We start from the raw sequence: 27596 nt of genomic DNA, 5'->3' as shown, positions 1-27596 counted from the left end.
ACATGCGAATGCAAATGCGCGCGCGCACACACACACACACACACACACACACACACACACACACACCTGACTACTGTCTATTGAGACAGTGTTCCAGTACCACATGTATCACTTAACCTCCATGTCAAAACACAGGCGTAATCTAAGCCTGAGGAACCCCATAAAGGAGCAGTGTGTGTTGGGATGAGCAGCCAGCGTGTCACTGGAGCCTCTCTGTGAGCTGGCAGGACCAGAGTACAAAGCCTGTGTCTCTATAGGGAGGGGACAGAGGAGGATGAGGGAAGATAACCTGCTGTATGCTCTATAGGGAGGGGACAGAGGAGAATGAGGGAAGATAACCTGCTGTATGCTCTATAGGGAGGGGACAGAGGAGAATGAGGGAAGATAACCTGCTGTATGTTCTATAGGGAGGGGACAGAGGAGAATGAGGGAAGATAACCTGCTGTATGATCTATAGGGAGGGGACAGAGGAGAATGAGGGAAGATAACCTGCTGTATGCTCTATAGGGAGGGGACAGAGGAGAATGAGGGAAGATAACCTGCTGTATGCTCTATAGGGAGGGGACAGAGGAGAATGAGGGAAGATAACCTGCTGTATGCTCTATAGGGAGGGGACAGAGGAGAATGAGGGAAGATAACCTGCTGTATGATCTATAGGGAGGGGACAGAGGAGAATGAGGGAAGATAACCTGATGTATGTTCTATAGGGAGGGGACAGAGGAGAATGAGGGAAGATAACCTGCTGTATGCTCTATAGGGAGGGGACAGAGGAGAATGAGGGAAGATAACCTGCTGTATGCTCTATAGGGAGGGGACAGAGGAGGATGAGGGAAGATAACCTGCTGTATGATCTATAGGGAGGGGACAGAGGAGAATGAGGGAAGATAACCTGCTGTATGCTCTATAGGGAGGGGACAGAGGAGAATGAGGGAAGATAACCTGCTGTATGCTCTATAGGGAGGGGACAGAGGAGAATGAGGGAAGATAACCTGCTGTATGCTCTATAGGGAGGGGACAGAGGAGAATGAGGGAAGATAACCTGCTGTATGCTCTATAGGGAGGGGACAGAGGAGGATGAGGGAAGATAACCTGCTGTATGACACCCTTCCTCAGGGATCTAGAAGAGTTGTAGTGGTGGAACAGTGTGTTAAAACACGGGACCAAGACAAGTCATATAAAAGTCTGTTGGAGGTTTACCATTTACAACTAGACAATTGACTAGGCAAGTCAGTTAAGAACAAATTCTTATTTACAATGACGGCCTACCCTGGAAAACCCAGACGATGCTGGACCAATTGTGCGCCGCCCTATGGGACTCCCAGTCACGGCCGGATGTGATGCAGCCTGGATTCATTGATAGATGATGGTATGAATGAATCCACCACTCTATTATTGAAGGCAGCCAGAAAGTGATTTGAATTTAACATTCAGAAATGTTAAAACTTTTGAAAGAAAAAGCTTCACAGTTTATTGAGAAGTCATTGGAAATAAATGCCCTTTTTTTCAATTATTGAATTGTAATTTTAGTTTACTTCCTGAATTGACTGTCTTCAAATCGAATTGAGCCCAACCCTGCTATCCATGCACACACACACACACACACACACACACACACACACACACACACACACACACACACACACACACACACACACACACACACACACACACACACACACACACACACACACACACACACACACACACACACACACGTTCAGGTGGTGGGGATTGTATGTAAACAGTAAACAGTCATGTAAACAGTCATCCCATTCCTCCTTACCATGGCGTCCCATATATCCGGAAGCCTTTGACGGTGACGTCAGAGTCCTGGAGGTACACACAGTTAGTGAGGAGGTCCTGGACGTCATCAAAGTCCTCGGGCTTCAGTTTGGACACGGAGGGAAAACGGTAGTAATCCTGCTTGACCAGCTCGGCCATAAAGTCCTTATCGAAGGTCAGCTCATGGTTCCCTGCTATCACCACCTTAAACTCATAGGGTAGACCACCTGGAGGGGAGAGAACATACACAAGGATTAGAGAGAGAGAGAGGGGAAGAGAGAGAGAGAGAGAGAGAGAGAGAGGGGAAGAGAGAGAGAGAGAGAGAGGGGGAGAGAGAGAAAAAGAGAGAATGGGAGAGAGAGAGAGAGAGAGAGAGAGGGGGCGAGAGGGAGACAGAGAAAAAGAGAGAGAGTGGGAGAGAGAGAGAGAGAGAGGGGGCGATAGGGAGACAGAGAAAAAGTGAGAGAGTGGGAGAGAGAGAGAGAGAGAGAGGGCGAGAGAGAAAGAGAGAGAGCGGGAGAGATAGGGCGAGAGAGGGGGCGAGAGAGAGGGGGCGAGAGAGAGAGATAGTGGGGGAGAGAGAGAGGGGAAGAGAGAGAAAAAGAGAGAGAGAGAGAGGGGGAGAGAGGGAGACAGAGAGAGAAAGAGAGAGAGAGAGAGAGCGGGAGAGCGAGAGAGAGCGGGAGAGCGAGAGAGGGGGAGAGCGAGAGAGGGGGAGAGCGAGAGAGGGGGAGAGAGAGATAGAGATAGAGAGAAAGAGAGAGAGAGAGAGATAGAGAAAGAAAAAGAGAGAGAGAAAGAGAAAGAGAGAGAGAGGGGGAGAGAGAGAAAAAGAGAGAATGGGAGAGAGAGAGAGAGAGAGAGAGAGGGGGCGAGAGGGAGACAGGGAAAAAGAGAGAGAGTGGGAGAGAGAGAGAGAGAGAGGGGGCGATAGGGAGACAGAGAAAAAGTGAGAGAGTGGGAGAGAGAGAGAGAGAGGGGGCGATAGGGAGACAGAGAGATAGAGAGAGAAAGAGAGAGAGGGGGAGGGCCAGAATGTGCATTATTATATTCAATGCATTCAAAGTAACGACCTGACCACATCAATGATTTCACCTTTTACAGTCTTCTAGAAAATAACATTAAATTGAAGACAAATACAGGCATTGAAAAGCTCCATTCAGCCAATCGGAGGGGTTACATGTACAATACACAGGTGAAGGCTGTGCTTGACCGTCACAGGCCACCGTCCATCAGTGTCTCTCCGTGAGGCCTTCAGAGCCGTAAACCATGAACCTTACCTCTACTAGTGTCTCCACCATCTCATCTTTCAATTTCTACTTTGCCCTCTCTGCTCTCCTCTAGTGACGTGCGTTGTCCCATCGCCCAGGAAACGCACTCCTTTATTCTCGCAGATTGAGTACTCAACCCTGGCTTTTGACTTCCCTCGCTCCCGCACTGCGTCCCTCTCGCTCTCTCCCTTTGTGCTGTATTCAGGTCTGACTGATAGACAGTCTACCCACAGAGATTATTCACCTCTTTTCCTTTCAGACCCTTGTTCTCTTGACTTTGCGGTGCTCTGTAACAGAAGGCTTGACGTTACAGGCAGAACGTTAATAGAAGGAGGGAACGATTTCTTTGTCATAAAATGTGCTTCAATGTAGAAGAGGATTTGGCTTTTTCTTTTGCTATCAATGAAAGTTCCGTATTCAGGAGGTCCGGCACTCAGTGAAAAGACGACGACAGCACTTGGAAATCAAGACAACTCATATTCAGCCCTTCAACCTGCCAAACTCATTTCCAGTGACATTGAGGTGTGTGTGTGTGTGTGTGTGTGTGTGTGTGTGTGAGAGAGAGAGAAAAGTGTAAGCATGAGTGTTACTATTAATGTTTAAGAGAATGTCAGATAGTGTGTGTGTGTGTGTGTGTGTGTGTGTGTGTGTGTGTGTGTGTGTGTGTGTGTGTGTGTGTGTGTGTGTGTGTGTGTGTGTGTCTCCTACAGCTAAATGAAAGGCTCAGGGTCCAGGACTATTAGTTTCATTCCCTCTCTTGTAAATGAGCTCTAGTCTCTGGATCACAAATGACTATATAACCCTATAAGGCTGCTCCATCTCTCAGTCCCACAGCCTCTAACTGCATCACAGATCCATTTACACACACACACACAAACGTCCAGGTAACACACTGGCTATACAATTACTGCCAGCCAACTCCATCTCGCTTGCTCTAAGGGGAATTAGCACTATATTTTATTGCCACCGAGATGCATATTACAAAAGGGGCAGCGTGATCCCCAGACCCTCTTTATTAACTTCCTCCATAAACTAGAGAGAGAGAGAGAGAGAGAGAGAGAGAGAGAGAGAGAGAGAGAGAGAGAGAGAGAGAGAGAGAGAGAGAGAGAGAGAGAGAGAGAGAGAGAGAGAGAAATAAAGCGAGAGAGAGGGAGAGACCGCGAGCGACAGCGAGAGAGAGGGAGAGAGACCGCGAGCGACAGCGAGAGAGAGCTAGAGATAGAGAGAGCTAGATAGAGCTAGAGAAAGAGAGAGAGAGCTAGACAGAGAGATAGAGATAGAGAGAGCTAGATAGAGAAAGAGAGAGAGAGCTAGAGAGACAGAGAGAAAGAGAGACAGAGCGAGAAAGAGAGAGACAGAGCGAGAAAGAGAGAGACAGAGCGAGAAAGAGAGAGACAGAACGAGAAAGAGAGAGACAGAACGAGAAAGAGAGACAGAGCGAGACAGAGCGAGAAAGAGAGAGACAGAGAGAGACAGAGCGAGAAAGACAGAGACAGAGAGAGAGACAGAGCGAGACAGAACGAGAAAGAGAGAGACAGAGCGAGACAGAACGAGACAGAGAGAGACAGAGAGAGACAGAGCGAGACAGAGAGAGACAGAACGAGAAAGAGAGAGACAGAGAGAGACAGAGCGAGAAAGAGAGACAGAGAGAGACAGAGCGAGAAAGAGAGACAGAGAGAGACAGAACGAGAAAGAGAGAGACAGAGCGAGAAAGAGAGAGACAGAGCGAGACAGAGAGAGAAAGAGAGAGACAGAGAGAGAAAGAAAGAGACAGAGAGAGAAAGAGAGAGACAGAGTGAGAAAGAGAGAGACAGAGAGAGACAGAGAGAGACAGAGAGAGACAGAGAGAGACAGAGCGAGACAGAGACAGACAAAGAGAGAGATACATCTACTGTTGTAGCTGTCAGGTGTTTTTCTTGAGAGAGTAAAACAAACTCTGCGAACATATGAGTTCCAGAACAGATCAATTAGAACGTGTACATTCTACTGCGAGCCTGATCCACTAAAGACTGGGCTCAGCTGTCTAAAAGCACAGCGCATTACTTTCTGTATGTAGCTAAAAATATACCCCTTATAACCAACCAAACATACAATGTAGAAAAACAATTAGATTCACTAATTGCAATTTGCAAAGTGAAGATGTTGGGTGGTGAATATGTGGCAAATGATTGACGATTCAGACAGACGCATACGTATCTCTCCGCCTCCACAAATAAAAGTTGACAGGGAACGTGTTAGCTTCATATTAACACTAACACTGTTCAAACCCTGCTTCTGTGGCAAGAGAAGAGCTCATTAGCGACAGCAGCTCTTGGGTCTGGGGAGGTACAGAAAACATTAACGTTTTAATTTCAAGGGCCAGTCCAGTAACAAACGTGGTTTTCTGTTGTATATATTTCCACACTATGAAGTTGGAACAATAGGGGAGAGTGGGGTAAGTTGAGACATTTTGTACACACTATGAAGTTGGAACAATAGGGGAGAGTGGGGTAAGTTGAGACATTTTGTACACACTATGAAGTTGGAACAATAGGGGAGAGTGGGGTAAGTTGAGACATTTTGTACACACTATGAAGTTGGAACAATAGGGGAGAGTGGGGTAAGTTAAGACATTTTGTACACACTATGAAGTTGGAACAATAGGGGAGAGTGGGGTAAGTTAAGACATTTTGTACACACTATGAAGTTGGAACAATAGGGGAGAGTGGGGTAAGTTGAGACATTTTGTACACACTATGAAGTTGGAACAATAGGGGAGAGTGGGGTAAGTTGAGACATTTTGTACACACTATGAAGTTGGAACAATAGGGGAGAGTGGGGTAAGTTAAGACATTTTGTACACACTATGAAGTTGGAACAATAGGGGAGAGTGGGGTAAGTTAAGACATTTTGTACACACTATGAAGTTGGAACAATAGGGGAGAGTGGGGTAAGTTGAGACATTTTGTACATTCAGCTTCACTCCGTCAAGGGAAATATAGTATTCTTTCAAACAAACATATCTACATATATTTCAGGATGTTGTGTATTCCTACAGATAATCTGAATGAATGTAAATATTACAGTTTGAAAACATAGCTTGTCCAAAAAAAGTGGTATCTTGGAACAACTTACAAAGTTGGCACAACTTACCCCCGGGTATGGGGTAAGTTGAGCAGCGGGACAGGGTAACTACACATTTCTGTACTGAATGAAATATTACCACTACCTTTTTAAAACCATGTCTATCTTTATTTCGCAAACACTTTTTTGTATTTTTAGGCATTTTAAGCATCTTTTAACACAGCCTTAACACCTAAGAAACACTTTATCCTTTTAAAAAATACCTGTTGTTACCACATATCCCAACGATAATGCCTTGCATTATGCCTGGGAAGAAAACACTTCAATTTGCTCAACTTGCCCCTGGCTCAGCCATGAGCTCAACATTTTCACTATATTAGACCACAAAGCTACAACGATGCCCTTTCATGCTAGGTTAAGGACCTCATACTGAAGCTTATAGAGAGCCCAACTGATGTATAGAACAATCTTTAAATTATCTACATTGGACCAAATCATTGCACCCAAGATTGAGCTACAACTGGCTAACACGTATTGACTCAGGGGGTTGAATACTTATTTAATCAAGATATATTAGTGTTTTATTTTTCATTCATGTTTTTAAAATGATAGAATTTTCCTTCCACTTAAATATTACAGAGTATTTTGTGTAGATAGTTGAAAAATCTATTTTAATCACAAACACAAACTTTCTGAATACTTTCTGTAAACGTCTTTTCCATTTGTGGTTCATTATTAACATTATTTATTCGTGTGCGTGCGTGCGTGTGATAAAATCTCTAGAGAGTTTTTACATAAGGAGTTGAGGCTAACAAAGTTGGAAACTCTGCAGTAAGACCGCAGATCAAAAACAAATACAGACAACCCTGTGTAACTTTACTTCTAAATCTCTGCAGAACAGCAGCATATTTCATGCCCTCTTTATCTGCACACATGTGCAAACGCACACGAGGCCCTACGGGGGAAGCTTTAACCAGAGGAGGAGGGTTAGCGAGGGTAACGGTGGTATGGGACAGACTGGGTCAGAGAAAGCTCATTTCCTCTATTGAGTTCAAATGATCTGCTCTATCAGCCTAACAGCAATCAATGAGCTGCTCTATCAGCCTAACAGCAATCAATGATCTGCTCTATCAGCCTAACAGCAATCAATGATCTGCTCTATCAGCCTAACAGCAATCAATGATCTGCTCTATCAGCCTAACAGCAATCAATGATCTGCTCTATCAGCCTAACAGCAATCAATGATCTGCTCTATCAGCCTAACAGCAATCAATGATCTGCTCTATCAGCCTAACAGCAATCAATGATCTGCTCTATCAGCCTAACAACAATCAATGATCTGCTCTATCAGCCTAACAGCAATCAATGGCTCAGCGTTAATATAGTCCTCTCTAGAGAAGGGAAGAACAGAGAGAAGGGAAGAACAGAGAGAAGGGAAGAACAGGGGGAAAACACAGTCCTCTCCCGAGAGAAGAGAAGAACAGAGGGAAAACACAGTCCTCTCCAGAGGGAAAAGCAGAATAGAGGGAAAACACAGTCCTCTCCAGAGAGAAGAGAAGAACAGAGGGGAGGGAAGTACAGAGAGACGAGAAGAACAGAGGGAAAACACAGTCTTCTCCAGAGAGAAGAGAAGAACAGAGGGAAAACACAGTCCTCTCCAGAGAGACGAGAAGAACAGAGGGAAAACACAGTCCTCTCCAGAGAGAAGAGAAGAACAGCGGGAAAACACAGTCCTCTCCAGAGAGAAGAGAAGAACAGAGGGAAAACACAGTCATCTCCCGAGAGAAGAGAAGAACAGAGGGAAAACACAGTCATCTCCCGAGAGAAGAGAAGAACAGAGGGAAAACACAGTCCTCTCCAGAGGGAAGAGAAGAACAGAGGGAAAACACAGTCTTCTCCAGAGAGAAGAGAAGAACAGAGGGAAAACACAGTCCTCTCCAGAGAGAAGAGAAGAACAGAGAGAAAACACAGTCCTCTCCAGAGGGAAGAGAAGAACAGAGGGAAAACACAGTCTTCTCCAGAGAGAAGAGAAGAACAGAGGGAAAACACAGTCCTCTCCAGAGGGAAGAGAAGAACAGAGGGAAAACACAGTCCTCTCCAGAGGGAAGAGAAGAACAGAGGGAAAACACAGTCTTCTCCAGAGAGAAGAGAAGAACAGAGGGAAAACACAGTCCTCTCCAGAGGGAAGAGAAGAACATAGGGAAAACACAGTCCTCTCCAGAGAGAAGAGAAGAACAGAGGGAAAACACAGTCCTCTCCAGAGAGAAGAGAAGAACAGAGGGAAAACACAGTCCTCTCCAGAGAGAAGAGAAGAACAGAGGGAAAACACAGTCCTCTCCAGAGAGAAGAGAAGAACAGGGGGAAAACACAGTCCTCTCCCGAGAGAAGAGAAGAACAGAGGGAAAACACAGTCCTCTCCAGAGAGAAGAGAAGAACAGAGGGAAAACACAGTCCTCTCCAGAGGGAAGAGAAGAACAGAGGGAAAACACAGTCCTCTCCAGAGAGAAGAGAAGAACAGAGGGAAAACACAGTCCTCTCCAGAGAGAAGAGAAGAACAGCGGGAAAACACAGTCCTCTCCAGAGAGAAGAGAAGAACAGCGGGAAAACACAGTCCTCTCCAGAGAGAAGAGAAGAACAGAGGGGAGGGAAGTACAGAGAGAAGAGAAGAACAGAGGGAAAACACAGTCCTCTCCAGAGAGAAGAGAAGAACAGAGGGGAGGGAAGTACAGAGAGAAGAGAAGAACAGAGGGAAAACACAGTCCTCTCCAGAGGGAAGAGAAGAACAGAGGGAAAACACAGTCCTCTCCAGAGAGAAGAGAAGAACAGCGGGAAAACACAGTCCTCTCCAGAGAGAAGAGAAGAACAGCGGGAAAACACAGTCCTCTCCAGAGGGAAGAGAAAAACAGGGGGGAAACACAGTCCTCTCCAGAGAGAAGGGAAGAACAGAGGGAAAACACAGTCCTCTCCAGAGAGAAGAGAAGAACAGAGGGAAAACACAGTCCTCTCCAGAGAGACGAGAAGAACAGAGGGAAAACACAGTCCTCTCCAGAGAGAAGGGAAGAACAGAGGGAAAACACAGTCCTCTCCAGAGAGAAGGGAAGAACAGAGGGAAAACACAGTCCTCTTCAGAGAGAAGGGAAGAACAGAGGGAAAACACAGTCCTCTCCAGAGAGAAGAGAAGAACAGAAGGAAAACACAGTCCTCTCCAGAGAGAAGAGAAGAACAGAGGGAAAACACAGTCCTCTCCAGAGAGAAGAGAAGAACAGTGGGAAAACACAGTCCTCTTCAGAGAGAAGAGAAGAACAGCGGGAAAACACAGTCCTCTCCAGAGAGAAGGGAAGAACAGAGGGAAAACACAGTCCTCTCCAGAGAGAAGGGAAGAACAGAGGGAAAACACAGTCCTCTTCAGAGAGAAGGGAAGAACAGAGGGAAAACACAGTCCTCTCCAGAGAGAAGAGAAGAACAGAAGGAAAACACAGTCCTCTCCAGAGAGAAGAGAAGAACAGAGGGAAAACACAGTCCTCTCCAGAGAGAAGAGAAGAACAGTGGGAAAACACAGTCCTCTCCAGAGAGAAGAGAAGAACAGCGGGAAAACACAGTCCTCTCCAGAGAGACGAGAAGAACAGAGGGAAAACACAGTCATCTCCCGAGAGAAGAGAAGAACAGAGGGAAAACACAGTCCTCTCCAGAGAGACGAGAAGAACAGGGGGAAAACACAGTCCTCTCCAGAGAGAAGAGAAGAACAGAGGGAAAACACAGTCCTCTCCAGAGAGAAGAGAAGAACAGCGGGAAAACACAGTCCTCTCCAGAGAGACGAGAAGAACAGAGGGAAAACACAGTCCTCTCCAGAGGGAAGAGAAGAACAGAGGGAAAACACAGTCCTCTCCAGAGAGAAGAGAAGAACAGAGGGAAAACACAGTCCTCTCCAGAGAGAAGAGAAGAACAGAGGGAAAACACAGTCCTCTCCAGAGGGAAGGGAAGAACGGAGTAAAAAAAGTAGTAGTAAAAAAAGGATAGAATAAAAGAAAAGGAAAGAAACAGGGGTGAGATGCAGTGAATGAGAGGAGAACTGAGGAGCACTGAAGAGGGAAAGTGCTGTTTAGTGGAGTTCTAAAATACGTTTTATTTAGTTAGCTTCTCTACCTACCTCTGTGTTTTTCAATCCCCTCTGCCCCCTCTCCACCCCTTCTCTCTGTATTGTTGATCTTCCACAGTGATCCAGAGAGAATACGTCTGGCCTTGGAGAGGTATGCAACTCTTTATGTCACAAACATTGTCTGCATTAGGAGACATTGAAAACATTCCCCTCGTTCATGTCCACAAACTCTGAGTGCTTCAGTATATAAACTAGAACACAAAGACCCCTTTCCTCTCTCTATCTCATCTCTTGTCAATTTTACAGAAAAATCCTCTCCGCCTCTCGTCTCTCTAAAGAATCTAACCTACAGAAAAGTGTTTTGTTAGAATCAAAGCTGAGAGCATTACTGTCCTAGGTTAAATATTACAATACACCGGACAGAGTGTATTCCAGAACTACATGAGTATAACTATGTTCAGAACACTGTGACTAAAGCTATAGTATTTCCTGATTCATCCGTTTACAACAGCAACAACATACTAGTAGAGAGATCCACTGTCCTGATTCATCCATTTACAACAGCAACAATATACTAGTAGAGTTCCACTGTCCTGATTCATCCGTTTACAACAGCAACAACATACTAGTAGAGAGTTCCACTGTCCTGATTCATCCCTTTACAACAGCAACAATATACTAGTAGAGTTCCACTGTCCTGATTCATCCGTTTACAACAGCAACAACTACTAGTAGAGAGTTCCACTGTCCTGATTCATCCATTTACAACAGCAACAATATACTAGTAGAGTTCCACTGTCCTGATTCATCCGTTTACAACAGCAACAACTACTAGTAGAGAGTTCCACTGTCCTGATTCATCCATTTACAACAGCAACAATATACTAGTAGAGTTCCACTGTCCTGATTCATCCGTTTACAACAGCAACAACATACTAGTAGAGAGTTCCACTGTCCTGATTCATCCATTTACAACAGCAACAATATACTAGTAGAGATCCACTGTCCTGATTCATCCGTTTACAACAGCAACAACATACTAGTAGAGAGTTCCACTGTCCTGATTCATCCGTTTACAACAGCAACAACATACTAGTAGAGTTCCACTGTCCTGATTCATCCGTTTACAACAGCAACAACATACTAGTAGAGTTCCACTGTCCTGATTCATCCGTTTACAACAGCAACAACTACTAGTAGAGAGATCCACTGTCCTGATTCATCCGTTTACAACAGCAACAACATACTAGTAGAGAGTTCCACTGTCCTGATTCATCCGTTTACAACAGCAACAACTACTAGTAGAGAGATCCACTGTCCTGATTCATCCGTTTACAACAGCAACAACTACTAGTAGAGAGATCCACTGTCCTGATTCATCCGTTTACAGCAACAACATACTAGTAGAGAGATCCACTGTCCTGATTCATCCGTTTACAACAGCAACAACATACTAGTAGAGAGATCCACTGTCCTGATTCATCCGTTTACAACAGCAACAACTACTAGTAGAGAGATCCACTGTCCTGATTCATCCGTTTACAACAGCAACAACATACTAGTAGAGAGATCCACTGTCCTGATTCATCCATTTACAACAGCAACAACATACTAGTAGAGAGATCCACTGTCCTGATTCATCCGTTTACAACAGCAACAACATACTAGTAGAGAGATCCACTGTCCTGATTCATCCGTTTACAACAGCAACAACATACCAGTAGAGAGATCCACTGTCCTGATTCATCCGTTTACAACAGCAACAACATACTAGTAGAGAGATCCACTGTCCTGATTCATCCGTTTACAACAGCAACAACATACTAGTAGAGATCCACTGTCCTGATTCATCCGTTTACAACAGCAACAACTACTAGTAGAGAGATCCACTGTCCTGATTCATCCGTTTACAACAGCAACAACTACTAGTAGAGAGTTCCACTGTCCTGATTCATCCGTTTACAACAGCAACAACATACTAGTAGAGAGATCCACTGTCCTGATTCATCCGTTTACAACAGCAACAACTACTAGTAGAGAGATCCACTGTCCTGATTCATCCGTTTACAACAGCAACAACATACTAGTAGAGAGATCCACTGTCCTGATTCATCCGTTTACAGCAACAACATACTAGTAAAGAGATCCACTGTCCTGATTCATCCCTTTACAACAGCCACACAGAGGCAACATACTAGTAAAGAGAGATCCACTGTCCTGATTCATCCCTTTACAACAGCAATACAGAGGCAACATACTAGTAAAGAGATCCACTGTCCTGATTCATCCCTTTACAGCAGCCACACAGAGGCAACATACTAGTAAAGAGAGATCCACTGTCCTGATTCATCCCTTTACAACAGCAATACAGAGGCAACATACTAGTAAAGAGATCCACTGTCCTGATTCATCCCTTTACAACAGCAATACAGAGGCAACATACTAGTAAAGAGATCCACTGTCCTGATTCATCCCTTTACAACAGCCACACAGAGGCAACATACTAGTAAAGAGAGATCCACTGTCCTGATTCATCCCTTTACAACAGCCACACAGAGGCTACATACTAGTAAAGAGAGATCCACTGTCCTGATTCATCCCTTAACAGCCACACAGAGGCAACATACTAGTAAAGAGAGATCCACTGTCCTGATTCATCCCTTTACAACAGCCACACAGAGGAAACATACTAGTAAAGAGAGATCCACTGTCCTGATTCATCCCTTTACAACAGCAATACAGAGGCAACATACTAGTAAAGAGATCCACTGTCCTGATTCATCCCTTTACAACAGCCACACAGAGGCAACATACTAGTAAAGAGAGATCCACTGTCCTGATTCATCCCTTTACAACAGCCACACAGAGGCAACATACTAGTAAAGAGATCCACTGTCCTGATTCATCCGTTTACAACAGCCACACAGAGGCAACATACTAGTAAAGAGAGATCCACTGTCCTGATTCATCCCTTTACAACAGCCACACAGAGGCAACATACAATTAAAGAGAGATCCACTGTCCTGATTCATCCCTTTACAACAGCCACACAGAGGCAACATACTAGTAAAGAGAGATCCACTGTCCTGATTCATCCCTTAACAAGAGCCACACAGAGGCAACATACTAGTAAAGAGAGATCCACTGTCCTGATTCATCCCTTTACAACATCCACACAGAGGCAACATACTAGTAAAGAAAGATCCACTGTCCTGATTCATCCGTTTACAGCAGCCACACAGAGGCAACATACTAGTAAAGAGATCCACTGTCCTGATTCATCCCTTAACAACAGCCACACAGAGGTAACATACTAGTAAAGAGAGATCCACTGTCCTGATTCATCCCTTTACAACAGCCACACAGAGGCAACATACTAGTAAAGAGAGATCCACTGTCCTGATTCATCCCTTTACAACAGCCACACAGAGGCAACATACTAGTAAAGAGATCCACTGTCCTGGTTCATCCCTTAACAACAGCCACACAGAGGCAACATACTAGTAAAGAGAGATCCACTGTCCTGATTCATCCGTTTACAACAGCAGCCACACAGAGGCAACATACTAGTAAAGAGAGATCCACTGTCCTGATTCATCCCTTTACAACAGCCACACAGAGGCAACATACTAGTAAAGAGAGATCCACTGTCCTGATTCATCCGTTTACAACAGCCACACAGAGGCAACATACTAGTAAAGAGAGATCCACTGTCCTGATTCATCCCTTTACAACAGCAACAACATACTAGTAAAGAGAGATCCACTGTCCTGATTCATCCTCTTACAAAAGCAACAACATACTAGTAGAGAGATCCACTGTCCTGATTCATCCGTTTACAACAGTAACAACATACTAGTAGAGAGATCCACTGTCCTGATTCATCCGTTTACAACAGCAACAACATACTAGTAGAGATCCACTGTCCTGATTCATCCGTTTACAACAGCAACAACTACTAGTAGAGAGATCCACTGTCCTGATTCATCCGTTTACAACAGCAACAACTACTAGTAGAGAGATCCACTGTCCTGATTCATCCGTTTACAGCAACAACATACTAGTAGAGAGATCCACTGTCCTGATTCATCCGTTTACAACAGCAACAACATACTAGTAGAGAGATCCACTGTCCTGATTCATCCCTTTACAACAGCCACACAGAGGCAACATACTAGTAAAGAGAGATCCACTGTCCTGATTCATCCCTTTACAACAGCCACACAGAGGCAACATACTAGTAAAGAGAGATCCACTGTCCTGATTCATCCCTTTACAACAGCCACACAGAGGCAACATACTAGTAAAGAGAGATCCACTGTCCTGATTCATCCCTTTACAACAGCCACACAGAGGCAACATACTAGTAAAGAGAGATCCACTGTCCTGATTCATCCCTTTACAACAGCCACACAGAGGCTACATACTAGTAAAGAGAGATCCACTTTCCTGATTCATCCCTTAACAGCCACACAGAGGCAACATACTAGTAAAGAGAGATCCACTGTCCTGATTCATCCCTTTACAACAGCCACACAGAGGAAACATACTAGTAAAGAGAGATCCACTGTCCTGATTCATCCCTTTACAACAGCAATACAGAGGCAACATACTAGTAAAGAGATCCACTGTCCTGATTCATCCCTTTACAACAGCCACACAGAGGCAACATACTAGTAAAGAGAGATCCACTGTCCTGATTCATCCCTTTACAACAGCCACACAGAGGCAACATACTAGTAAAGAGATCCACTGTCCTGATTCATCCGTTTACAACAGCCACACAGAGGCAACATACTAGTAAAGAGAGATCCACTGTCCTGATTCATCCCTTTACAACAGCCACACAGAGGCAACATACAATTAAAGAGAGATCCACTGTCCTGATTCATCCCTTTACAACAGCCACACAGAGGCAACATACTAGTAAAGAGAGATCCACTGTCCTGATTCATCCCTTAACAAGAGCCACACAGAGGCAACATACTAGTAAAGAGAGATCCACTGTCCTGATTCATCCCTTTACAACATCCACACAGAGGCAACATACTAGTAAAGAAAGATCCACTGTCCTGATTCATCCGTTTACAGCAGCCACACAGAGGCAACATACTAGTAAAGAGATCCACTGTCCTGATTCATCCCTTAACAACAGCCACACAGAGGTAACATACTAGTAAAGAGAGATCCACTGTCCTGATTCATCCCTTTACAACAGCAATACAGAGGCAACATACTAGTAAAGAGAGATCCACTGTCCTGATTCATCCGTTTACAACAGCCACACAGAGGCAACATACTAGTAAAGAGAGATCCACTGTCCTGATTCATCCCTTTACAACAGCAACAACATACTAGTAAAGAGAGATCCACTGTCCTGATTCATCCTCTTACAACAGCAACAACATACTAGTAGAGAGATCCACTGTCCTGATTCATCCGTTTACAACAGCAACAACATACTAGTAGAGAGATCCACTGTCCTGATTCATCCGTTTACAACAGCAACAACATACTAGTAGAGATCCACTGTCCTGATTCATCCGTTTACAACAGCAACAACTACTAGTAGAGAGATCCACTGTCCTGATTCATCCGTTTACAACAGCAACAACTACTAGTAGAGAGATCCACTGTCCTGATTCATCCGTTTACAGCAACAACATACTAGTAGAGAGATCCACTGTCCTGATTCATCCGTTTACAACAGCAACAACATACTAGTAGAGAGATCCACTGTCCTGATTCATCCATTTACAACAGCAACAACATACTAGTAGAGAGATCCACTGTCCTGATTCATCCGTTTACAGCAACAACATACTAGTGAGAGATCCACTGTCCTGATTCATCCCTTTACAACAGCCACACAGAGGCAACATACTAGTAAAGAGAGATCCACTGTCCTGATTCATCCCTTTACAACAGCAATACAGAGGCAACATACTAGTAAAGAGATCCACTGTCCTGATTCATCCCTTTACAGCAGCCACACAGAGGCAACATACTAGTAAAGAGAGATCCACTGTCCTGATTCATCCCTTTACAACAGCCACACAGAGGCAACATACTAGTAAAGAGAGATCCACTGTCCTGATTCATCCGTTTACAACAGCAGCCACACAGAGGCAACATACTAGTAAAGAGATCCACTGTCCTGATTCATCCCTTTACAACAGCCACACAGAGGCAACATACTAGTAAAGAGAGATCCACTGTTCTGATTCATCCGTTTACAACAGCCACACAGAGGCAACATACTAGTAAAGAGAGATCCACTGTCCTGATTCATCCCTTTACAACAGCCACACAGAGGCAACATACTAGTAAAGAGAGATCCACTGTCCTGATTCATCCCTTTACAACAGCCACACAGAGGCAACATACTAGTAAAGAGAGATCCACTGTCCTGATTCATCCCTTTACAACAGCCACACAGAGGCAACATACTAGTAAAGAGATCCACTGTCCTGGTTCATCCCTTAACAACAGCCACACAGAGGCAACATACTAGTAAAGAGAGATCCACTGTCCTGATTCATCCGTTTACAACAGCAGCCACACAGAGGCAACATACTAGTAAAGAGAGATCCACTGTCCTGATTCATCCCTTTACAACAGCCACACAGAGGCAACATACTAGTAAAGAGAGATCCACTGTCCTGATTCATCCCTTTACAACAGCCACACAGAGGCAACATACTAGTAAAGAGATCCACTGTCCTGATTCATCCCTTTACAACAGCAATACAGAGGCAACATACTAGTAAAGAGAGATCCACTGTCCTGATTCATCCCTTAACAACAGCCACACAGAGGCAACATACAATTAAAGAGAGATCCACTGTCCTGATTCATCCCTTTACAACAGCAATACAGAGGCAACATACTAGTAAAGAGATCCACTGTCCTGATTAATCCCTTTACAACAGCAATACAGAGGCTACATACTAGTAAAGAGAGATCCACTGTCCTGATTCATCCCTTTACAACAGCCACACAGAGGCAACATACTAGTAAAGAGATCCACTGTCCTGATTCATCCGTTTACAACAGCCACACAGAGGCAACATACTAGTAAAGAGAGATCCACTGTCCTGATTCATCCCTTTACAACAGCCACACAGAGGCAACATACAATTAAAGAGAGATCCACTGTCCTGATTCATCCCTTTACAACAGCCACACAGAGGCAACATACTAGTAAAGAGATCCACTGTCCTGATTCATCCCTTTACAACAGCCACACAGAGGCAACATACTAGTAAAGAGAGATCCACTGTCCTGATTCATCCGTTTACAACAGCCACACAGAGGCAACATACTAGTAAAGAGAGATCCACTGTCCTGATTCATCCCTTTACAACAGCCACACAGAGGCAACATACTAGTAAAGAGAGATCCACTGTCCTGATTCATCCCTTTACAACATCCACACAGAGGCAACATACTAGTAAAGAGAGATCCACTGTCCTGATTCATCCGTTTACAGCAGCCACACAGAGGCAACATACTAGTAAAGAGATCCACTGTCCTGATTCATCCCTTAACAACAGCCACACAGAAGTAACATACTAGTAAAGAGAGATCCACTGTCCTGATTCATCCCTTTACAACAGCAATACAGAGGCAACATACTAGTAAAGAGAGATCCACTGTCCTGATTCATCCCTTTACAACAGCCACACAGAGGCAACATACTAGTAAAGAGATCCACTGTCCTGATTCATCCGTTTACAACAGCCACACAGAGGCAACATACTAGTAAAGAGAGATCCACTGTCCTGATTCATCCCTTTACAACAGCCACACAGAGGCAACATACAATTAAAGAGAGATCCACTGTCCTGATTCATCCCTTTACAACAGCCACACAGAGGCAACATACTAGTAAAGAGAGATCCACTGTCCTGATTCATCCCTTTACAACAGCCACACAGAGGCAACATACTAGTAAAGAGAGATCCACTGTCCTGATTCATCCCTTAACAAGAGCCACACAGAGGCAACATACTAGTAAAGAGAGATCCACTGTCCTGATTCATCCCTTTACAACATCCACACAGAGGCAACATACTAGTAAAGAAAGATCCACTGTCCTGATTCATCCGTTTACAGCAGCCACACAGAGGCAACATACTAGTAAAGAGATCCACTGTCCTGATTCATCCCTTTACAACAGCAATACAGAGGCTACATACTAGTAAAGAGAGATCCACTGTCCTGATTCATCCCTTTACAACAGCCACACAGAGGCAACATACTAGTAAAGAGATCCACTGTCCTGATTCATCCGTTTACAACAGCCACACAGAGGCAACATACTAGTAAAGAGAGATCCACTGTCCTGATTCATCCCTTTACAACAGCCACACAGAGGCAACATACAATTAAAGAGAGATCCACTGTCCTGATTCATCCCTTTACAACAGCCACACAGAGGCAACATACTAGTAAAGAGATCCACTGTCCTGATTCATCCCTTTACAACAGCCACACAGAGGCAACATACTAGTAAAGAGAGATCCACTGTCCTGATTCATCCGTTTACAACAGCCACACAGAGGCAACATACTAGTAAAGAGAGATCCACTGTCCTGATTCATCCCTTTACAACAGCCACACAGAGGCAACATACTAGTAAAGAGAGATCCACTGTCCTGATTCATCCCTTTACAACATCCACACAGAGGCAACATACTAGTAAAGAGAGATCCACTGTCCTGATTCATCCGTTTACAGCAGCCACACAGAGGCAACATACTAGTAAAGAGATCCACTGTCCTGATTCATCCCTTAACAACAGCCACACAGAAGTAACATACTAGTAAAGAGAGATCCACTGTCCTGATTCATCCCTTTACAACAGCAATACAGAGGCAACATACTAGTAAAGAGAGATCCACTGTCCTGATTCATCCGTTTACAACAGCCACACAGAGGCAACATACTAGTAAAGAGAGATCCACTGTCCTGATTCATCCCTTTACAACAGCAACAACATACTAGTAAAGAGAGATCCACTGTCCTGATTCATCCTCTTACAACAGCAACAACATACTAGTAGAGAGATCCACTGTCCTGATTCATCCGTTTACAACAGCAACAACATACCAGTAGAGATCCACTGTCCTGATTCATCCGTTTACAACAGCAACAACTACTAGTAGAGAGATCCACTGTCCTGATTCATCCGTTTACAACAGCAACAACTACTAGTAGAGAGATCCACTGTCCTGATTCATCCGTTTACAGCAACAACATACTAGTAGAGAGATCCACTGTCCTGATTCATCCGTTTACAACAGCAACAACTACTAGTAGAGAGATCCACTGTCCTGATTCATCCGTTTACAACAGCAACAACTACTAGTAGAGAGATCCACTGTCCTGATTCATCCGTTTACAACAGCAACAACATACTAGTAGAGAGATCCACTGTCCTGATTCATCCATTTACAACAGCAACAACATACTAGTAGAGAGATCCACTGTCCTGATTCATCCGTTTACAGCAACAACATACTAGTGAGAGATCCACTGTCCTGATTCATCCCTTTACAACAGCCACACAGAGGCAACATACTAGTAAAGAGATCCACTGTCCTGATTCATCCCTTTACAACAGCCACACAGAGGCAACATACTAGTAAAGAGAGATCCACTGTTCTGATTCATCCGTTTACAACAGCCACACAGAGGCAACATACTAGTAAAGAGAGATCCACTGTCCTGATTCATCCCTTTACAACAGCCACACAGAGGCAACATACTAGTAAAGAGAGATCCACTGTCCTGATTCATCCGTTTACAACAGCAGCCACACAGAGGCAACATACTAGTAAAGAGAGATCCACTGTCCTGATTCATCCCTTTACAACAGCCACACAGAGGCAACATACTAGTAAAGAGAGATCCACTGTCCTGATTCATCCCTTTACAACAGCCACACAGAGGCAACATACTAGTAAAGAGAGATCCACTGTCCTGATTCATCCCTTTACAGCAGCCACACAGAGGCAACATACTAGTAAAGAGAGATCCACTGTCCTGATTCATCCCTTTACAACAGCCACACAGAGGCAACATACTAGTAAAGAGAGATCCACTGTCCTGATTCATCCCTTTACAACAGCCACACAGAGGCAACATACTAGTAAAGAGAGATCCACTGTCCTGATTCATCCCTTTACAACAGCCACACAGAGGCAATATACTAGTAAAGAGAGATCCACTGTCCTGATTCATCCCTTTACAACAGCCACACAGAGGCAACATACTAGTAAAGAGAGATCCACTGTCCTGATTCATCCCTTAACAACAGCCACACAGAGGCAACATACTAGTAAAGAGATCCACTGTCCTGGTTCATCCCTTAACAACAGCCACACAGAGGCAACATACTAGTAAAGAGATCCACTGTCCTGGTTCATCCCTTAACAACAGCCACACAGAGGCAACATACTAGTAAAGAGAGATCCACTGTCCTGATTCCTTCAGACACAAAGACATTTCTCTCTCTCTTCTTTTCTCCTTTCCCTCCTTTATTTCTCTGGTTTCTTGCATTATTCCCCCGCTTTAAAACATCTCTCCAGGCATCAGTTTTCCTGTCTTTCTTGGCCCTGTCTCTCTCACTGTAATCCTCCTCTTTTCTTGGGTCTCCCCTCTTCTCTGTGCTAGTTATTGTCAGTTATAGTGGATAGAGAACAGGTCTGCTGACACAGACAGAATAACAGCCTTGTGTTCTGCTCTCAGCCAGCCAGCCAGTCAATCAGCCAGCCAGCCAGTCAATCAGTCACTCAGCCAGCCAGCCAGTCATTCAGTCACCAAACCAGCCAGCCAGCCAGTCAGTCACCCAGTCAACCAGCCAGTAAGACAGTCACCCAACCAGCCAGTCAGTCGGTCAACCAGCCAGCCAGTCAGTCGACCAGCCAGTCAGTCAGTCAACCAGCCAGCCAGCCAGCCAGCCAGCCAGCCAGCCAGTCAACCAGCCAGCCAGTTAGTCAATCAACCAGCCAGCCAGTCAGTCAGTCAGTCAGCCAGTCAGTCAGTCAACCAGCCAGTCAGTCAATCAATCAACCAGCCAGCCAGCTAGCCACCAAGTCAGTCAGTCAGTCAGAATAATAGTGAAGACATCAAAACTAAGAAGTAACTCATATGGAATCATGTAGAACCAAAAAAGTGTTCATGTAGAACCAAAAAAGTGTTAAACAAATCTAAATATATTTAATATTTGAGATTCTTCAAAGTAGCCACCCTTTCCCTTGACAGCTTTGCACACTCTTGGCATTCTCTCAACCAGTCACCTGGAATGCATTTCAATTAACAGGTGGGCCTTCTTAAAAGTTAATTTGTCAAATGTATTTCCTTCTTAATGCATTTGAGCCAATCAGTTGTGTTGTGACAAGGTAAGGGGGGGTATACAGAAGTCAGTCAGTCAACCAGCCAGCCAGCCAGTCAGTCAGCCAGCCAGTCACCCAGCCAGCCAGTCAGTCAATCAACCAGCCAGCCAGCCAGCCAGTCACCCAGCCAGCCAATTAATCAACCAGCCAGCCAGTCAATCAACCAACCAGCCAGTCAGACAGTCAGTCACCCAGCCAGACAGCCAGTCAGTCAACCAGCCAGTCAGTCAGTCAATCAACCAGGCAGCCAGCTAGCCACCAAGTCAGTCAGTCAGTCAGTCAGTCAGTCAACCAGCCAGCCAGCCAGCAAGCCAAACACCCAGCCAGCCAGTCAATCAACCAGCCAACCAGCCAGTCACCTAGCCAGCCAGCCAGCCAGTCACCCAGCCAGCCAGCCAGCAAGCAAGCCAAACACCCAGCCAGCCAGTCAATCAACCAGCCAGTCAGTCAGTCACCCAGCCAGCCAGCCAGCCAGTCACCCAGCCAGCCAGTCACCCAGTCAGTCAGCCAGCCAGTCACCCAGCCAGTCAGTCAGTCAGCCAGCCCTCAGTTTAAACCGGATAATGACAGACGTTGCGCTCCAAATAACACCAAGCCATTTTCCACTTTGGTGTACATCGATTCACTATTATGACCACAGTCTCTAATATACACGCACACACACACACTTTATGTCTGTCTGTGTTGACAGATGGAGGGGCTACACAGAACTCTGTCTCCTCACCAGGCTGTATCTCAGCTGACATGACACCGAGGTATACATAGGGCATGGAGACTGGGTGGGGGATAAACACACATGCACGCACACATACTTGTGACAGTGCCCAGCAAGAGGTCTGATGGCTCGTGAAGTCTGTCAGTGTGTGTGTGATAGTGTGTGTGATAGTGTGTGTGTGTGTGGATTAGGACTCATGCACCTGGCAGCACAATAGAGGGACAGATTGGCACAGCAGACGGGCACTGTGGCGCCACTTGCCCTTATTGTCACCCCAGTGGCTCGGAGTGTGTCTCAGGGAGGTGTGGCTCGGTGTGCGTCTCAGGGAGGTGGGGCTCGGAGTGCGTCTCAGGGAGGTGGGGCTCGGAGTGCGTCTCAGGGAGGTGGGGCTCGGAGTGCGTCTCAGGGAGGTGGGGCTCGGAGTGCGTCTCAGGGAGGTGGGGCTCGGAGTGCGTCTCAGGGAGGTGGGGCTCGGAGTGCGTCTCAGGGAGGTGGGGCTCGGAGTGCGTCTCAGGGAGGTGGGGCTCGGAGTGCGTCTCAGGGAGGTGGGGCTCGGAGTGCGTCTCAGGGAGGTGGGGCTCGGAGTGCGTCTCAGGGAGGTGGGGCTCGGAGTGCGTCTCAGGGAGGTGGGGCTCGGAGTGCGTCTCAGGGAGGTGGGGCTCGGAGTGCGTCTCAGGGAGGTGGGGCTCGGAGTGCGTCTCAGGGAGGTGGGGCTCGGAGTGCGTCTCAGGGAGGTGGGGCTCGGAGTGCGTCTCAGGGAGGTGGGGCTCGGAGTGCGTCTCAGGGAGGTGGGGCTCGGAGTGCGTCTCAGGGAGGTGGGGCTCGGAGTGCGTCTCAGGGAGGTGGGGCTCGGAGTGCGTCTCAGGGAGGTGGGGCTCGGAGTGCGTCTCAGGGAGGTGGGGCTCGGAGTGCGTCTCAGGGAGGTGGGGCTCGGAGTGCGTCTCAGGGAGGTGGGGCTCGGAGTGCGTCTCAGGGAGGTGGGGCTCGGAGTGCGTCTCAGGGAGGTGGGGCTCGGAGTGCGTCTCAGGGAGGTGGGGCTCGGAGTGCGTCTCAGGGAGGTGGGGCTCGGAGTGCGTCTCAGGGAGGTGGGGCTCGGAGTGCGTCTCAGGGAGGTGGGGCTCGGAGTGCGTCTCAGGGAGGTGGGGCTCGGAGTGCGTCTCAGGGAGGTGGGGCTCGGAGTGCGTCTCAGGGAGGTGGGGCTCGGAGTGCGTCTCAGGGAGGTGGGTCTCGGAGTGCGTCTCAGGGAGGTGGGTCTCGGAGTGCGTCTCAGGGAGGTGGGTCTCGGAGTGCGTCTCAGGGAGGTGGGGCTCGGAGTGCGTCTCAGGGAGGTGGGGCTCGGAGTGCGTCTCAGGGAGGTGGGGCTCGGAGTGCGTCTCAGGGAGGTGGGGCTCGGAGTGCGTCTCAGGGAGGTGGGGCTCGGAGTGCGTCTCAGGGAGGTGGGGCTCGGAGTGCGTCTCAGGGAGGTGGGGCTCGGAGTGCGTCTCAGGGAGGTGGGGCTCGGAGTGCGTCTCAGGGAGGTGGGGCTCGGAGTGCGTCTCAGGGAGGTGGGGCTCGGAGTGCGTCTCAGGGAGGTGGGGCTCGGAGTGCGTCTCAGGGAGGTGGGGCTCGGAGTGCGTCTCAGGGAGGTGGGGCTCGGAGTGCGTCTCAGGGAGGTGGGGCTCGGAGTGCGTCTCAGGGAGGTGGGGCTCGGAGTGCGTCTCAGGGAGGTGGGGCTCGGAGTGCGTCTCAGGGAGGTGGGGCTCGGAGTGCGTCTCAGGGAGGTGGGGCTCGGAGTGCGTCTCAGGGAGGTGGGGCTCGGAGTGCGTCTCAGGGAGGTGGGGCTCGGAGTGCGTCTCAGGGAGGTGGGGCTCGGAGTGCGTCTCAGGGAGGTGGGGCTCGGAGTGCGTCTCAGGGAGGTGGGGCTCGGAGTGCGTCTCAGGGAGGTGGGGCTCGGAGTGCGTCTCAGGGAGGTGGGGCTCGGAGTGCGTCTCAGGGAGGTGGGGCTCGGAGTGCGTCTCAGGGAGGTGGGGCTCGGAGTGCGTCTCAGGGAGGTGGGGCTCGGAGTGCGTCTCAGGGAGGTGGGGCTCGGAGTGCGTCTCAGGGAGGTGGGGCTCGGAGTGCGTCTCAGGGAGGTGGGGCTCGGAGTGCGTCTCAGGGAGGTGGGGCTCGGAGTGCGTCTCAGGGAGGTGGGGCTCGGAGTGCGTCTCAGGGAGGTGGGGCTCGGAGTGCGTCTCAGGGAGGTGGGGCTCGGAGTGCGTCTCAGGGAGGTGGGGCTCGGAGTGCGTCTCAGGGAGGTGGGGCTCGGAGTGCGTCTCAGGGAGGTGGGGCTCGGAGTGCGTCTCAGGGAGGTGGGGCTCGGAGTGCGTCTCAGGGAGGTGGGGCTCGGAGTGCGTCTCAGGGAGGTGGGGCTCGGAGTGCGTCTCAGGGAGGTGGGGCTCGGAGTGCGTCTCAGGGAGGTGGGGCTCGGAGTGCGTCTCAGGGAGGTGGGGCTCGGAGTGCGTCTCAGGGAGGTGGGGCTCGGAGTGCGTCTCAGGGAGGTGGGGCTCGGAGTGCGTCTCAGGGAGGTGGGGCTCGGAGTGCGTCTCAGGGAGGTGGGGCTCGGAGTGCGTCTCAGGGAGGTGGGGCTCGGAGTGCGTCTCAGGGAGGTGGGGCTCGGAGTGCGTCTCAGGGAGGTGGGGCTCGGAGTGCGTCTCAGGGAGGTGGGGCTCGGAGTGCGTCTCAGGGAGGTGGGGCTCGGAGTGCGTCTCAGGGAGGTGGGGCTCGGAGTGCGTCTCAGGGAGGTGGGGCTCGGAGTGCGTCTCAGGGAGGTGGGGCTCGGAGTGCGTCTCAGGGAGGTGGGGCTCGGAGTGCGTCTCAGGGAGGTGGGGCTCGGAGTGCGTCTCAGGGAGGTGGGGCTCGGAGTGCGTCTCAGGGAGGTGGGGCTCGGAGTGCGTCTCAGGGAGGTGGGGCTCGGAGTGCGTCTCAGGGAGGTGGGGCTCGGAGTGCGTCTCAGGGAGGTGGGGCTCGGAGTGCGTCTCAGGGAGGTGGGGCTCGGAGTGCGTCTCAGGGAGGTGGGGCTCGGAGTGCGTCTCAGGGAGGTGGGGCTCGGAGTGCGTCTCAGGGAGGTGGGGCTCGGAGTGCGTCTCAGGGAGGTGGGGCTCGGAGTGCGTCTCAGGGAGGTGGGGCTCGGAGTGCGTCTCAGGGAGGTGGGGCTCGGAGTGCGTCTCAGGGAGGTGGGGCTCGGAGTGCGTCTCAGGGAGGTGGGGCTCGGAGTGCGTCTCAGGGAGGTGGGGCTCGGAGTGCGTCTCAGGGAGGTGGGGCTCGGAGTGCGTCTCAGGGAGGTGGGGCTCGGAGTGCGTCTCAGGGAGGTGGGGCTCGGAGTGCGTCTCAGGGAGGTGGGGCTCGGAGTGCGTCTCAGGGAGGTGGGGCTCGGAGTGCGTCTCAGGGAGGTGGGGCTCGGAGTGCGTCTCAGGGAGGTGGGGCTCGGAGTGCGTCTCAGGGAGGTGGGGCTCGGAGTGCGTCTCAGGGAGGTGGGGCTCGGAGTGCGTCTCAGGGAGGTGGGGCTCGGAGTGCGTCTCAGGGAGGTGGGGCTCGGAGTGCGTCTCAGGGAGGTGGGGCTCGGAGTGCGTCTCAGGGAGGTGGGGCTCGGAGTGCGTCTCAGGGAGGTGGGGCTCGGAGTGCGTCTCAGGGAGGTGGGGCTCGGAGTGCGTCTCAGGGAGGTGGGGCTCGGAGTGCGTCTCAGGGAGGTGGGGCTCGGAGTGCGTCTCAGGGAGGTGGGGCTCGGAGTGCGTCTCAGGGAGGTGGGGCTCGGAGTGCGTCTCAGGGAGGTGGGGCTCGGAGTGCGTCTCAGGGAGGTGGGGCTCGGAGTGCGTCTCAGGGAGGTGGGGCTCGGAGTGCGTCTCAGGGAGGTGGGGCTCGGAGTGCGTCTCAGGGAGGTGGGGCTCGGAGTGCGTCTCAGGGAGGTGGGGCTCGGAGTGTGTCTCAGGGAGGTGTGTTCAGATCATGCGTGTGTGAATGTTAATTTATCTTTTCATATCAGAATTGTATGCTAAAATGTACACTACCGGTCAAAAGTTTTAGAACACCTACTCATTCAAGGGGCTTTCTTTATTTGTACTATTTTCTACATTGTAGAATAATAGTGAAGACATCAAAACTAAGAAGTAACTCATATGGAATCATGTAGAACCAAAAAAGTTTTAAACAAATCTAAAGATATTTAATATTTGAGATTCTTCAAAGTAGCCACCCTTTACCTTGATGACAGCTTTGCACACTCTTGGCATTCTCTCAACCAGTCACCTGGAATGCATTTCAATTAACAGGTGTGCCTTCTTAAAAGTTAATTTGTCAAATGTATTTCCTTCTTAATGCGTTTGAGCCAATCAGTTGTGTTGTGACAAGGTAAGGGGGGGGTATACAGAAGACAGCCCTATTTGGTAAAAGACCAAGTCCATATTATGGCAAGAACAGCTCAAATAAGCAAAAAGAAACGACAGTTCATCATTACTTTAAGACATGAACGTCAGTCAATACGGAAAGTTTCTTCAACTGCAGTCGCAAAAACTATCAAGTGCTGAAAACTGGCTCTCATGAGGTCCGCCACAGGAAAGGAAGACCCAGAGTTACCTTTGCTGCAGAGGATAAGTTCATTAGAGTTACCAGCCTCAGAAATTGCAGCCCAAATAAATGCTTCACAGAGTTCAAGTAACAGACACATCTCAACATCAACTGTTCAGAGGAGACTGTGTGAACCAGGCCTTCATGGTCAAATTGCTGCAAAGAAACTACTACTAAAGGACACAAATAATAAGAAGAGACTTGCTTGGGCCAAGAAACACGAGCAATGGACATTAGACAGGTGGAAATCTGTCTTTTGGTCTGATGAGTCCAAATGTGAGAGTTTTGGTTCCAACTGTTGTGTCTTTGTGAAACGGGGCATGGGTGTGTGTGTTTCCCACCGTAAAGCATGGAGGAGGAGGTGTTATGGTGTGGAGGTGCTTTGCTGGTGACACTGCCTGTGATTTACAGTGGTTGAACAAAGAATTGAAGGAAGGGGTGCCAATAATTGTGGCACACATACATTTGAGAAAAATATTTGTTTTATGTTTAGAATTATTTTTTTCTTTCAATTATTTTACTTTAATTAAAAGCCTGTTCTGCTCATATTTACCAAGGGTGTCAATATTAGTGGAGGGCACTGTACAGCATTTAGAATTCAAGGCACATGTAACCAGCATGGCTACCAAGGCATTCTGCAGCGATACATCATCCCATCTGGTTTCGGCTTAGTGGGACTATCATTTGTT

The 27596-nt window shown here is 48.0% G+C and overlaps 1 protein-coding gene across 1 annotated transcript in view; it reads right to left on the bottom strand.

The window, feature by feature from the left end:
* Nucleotides 1–1752: 1752 nt before the first annotated feature.
* LOC129847384 (metallophosphoesterase MPPED2-like) overlaps nucleotides 1753–27596 on the bottom strand; it is a gene marked incomplete at its 5' end in the record, with an annotated part of 26840 nt that continues 996 nt past the window's right edge. The window contains one exon of the mRNA XM_055915160.1: nucleotides 1753–2009. Coding sequence (XP_055771135.1) covers nucleotides 1780–2009 — 230 coding nt within the window. The remainder of the gene's footprint in view (nucleotides 2010–27596) is intronic.

The sequence above is a fragment of the Salvelinus fontinalis genome, unplaced genomic scaffold (genome assembly GCF_029448725.1).
Source record: "Salvelinus fontinalis isolate EN_2023a unplaced genomic scaffold, ASM2944872v1 scaffold_0817, whole genome shotgun sequence".
NCBI classification, from domain to species: Eukaryota; Metazoa; Chordata; class Actinopteri; order Salmoniformes; family Salmonidae; genus Salvelinus; species Salvelinus fontinalis.
This window is presented reverse-complemented; position numbering and strand designations above follow the sequence as displayed.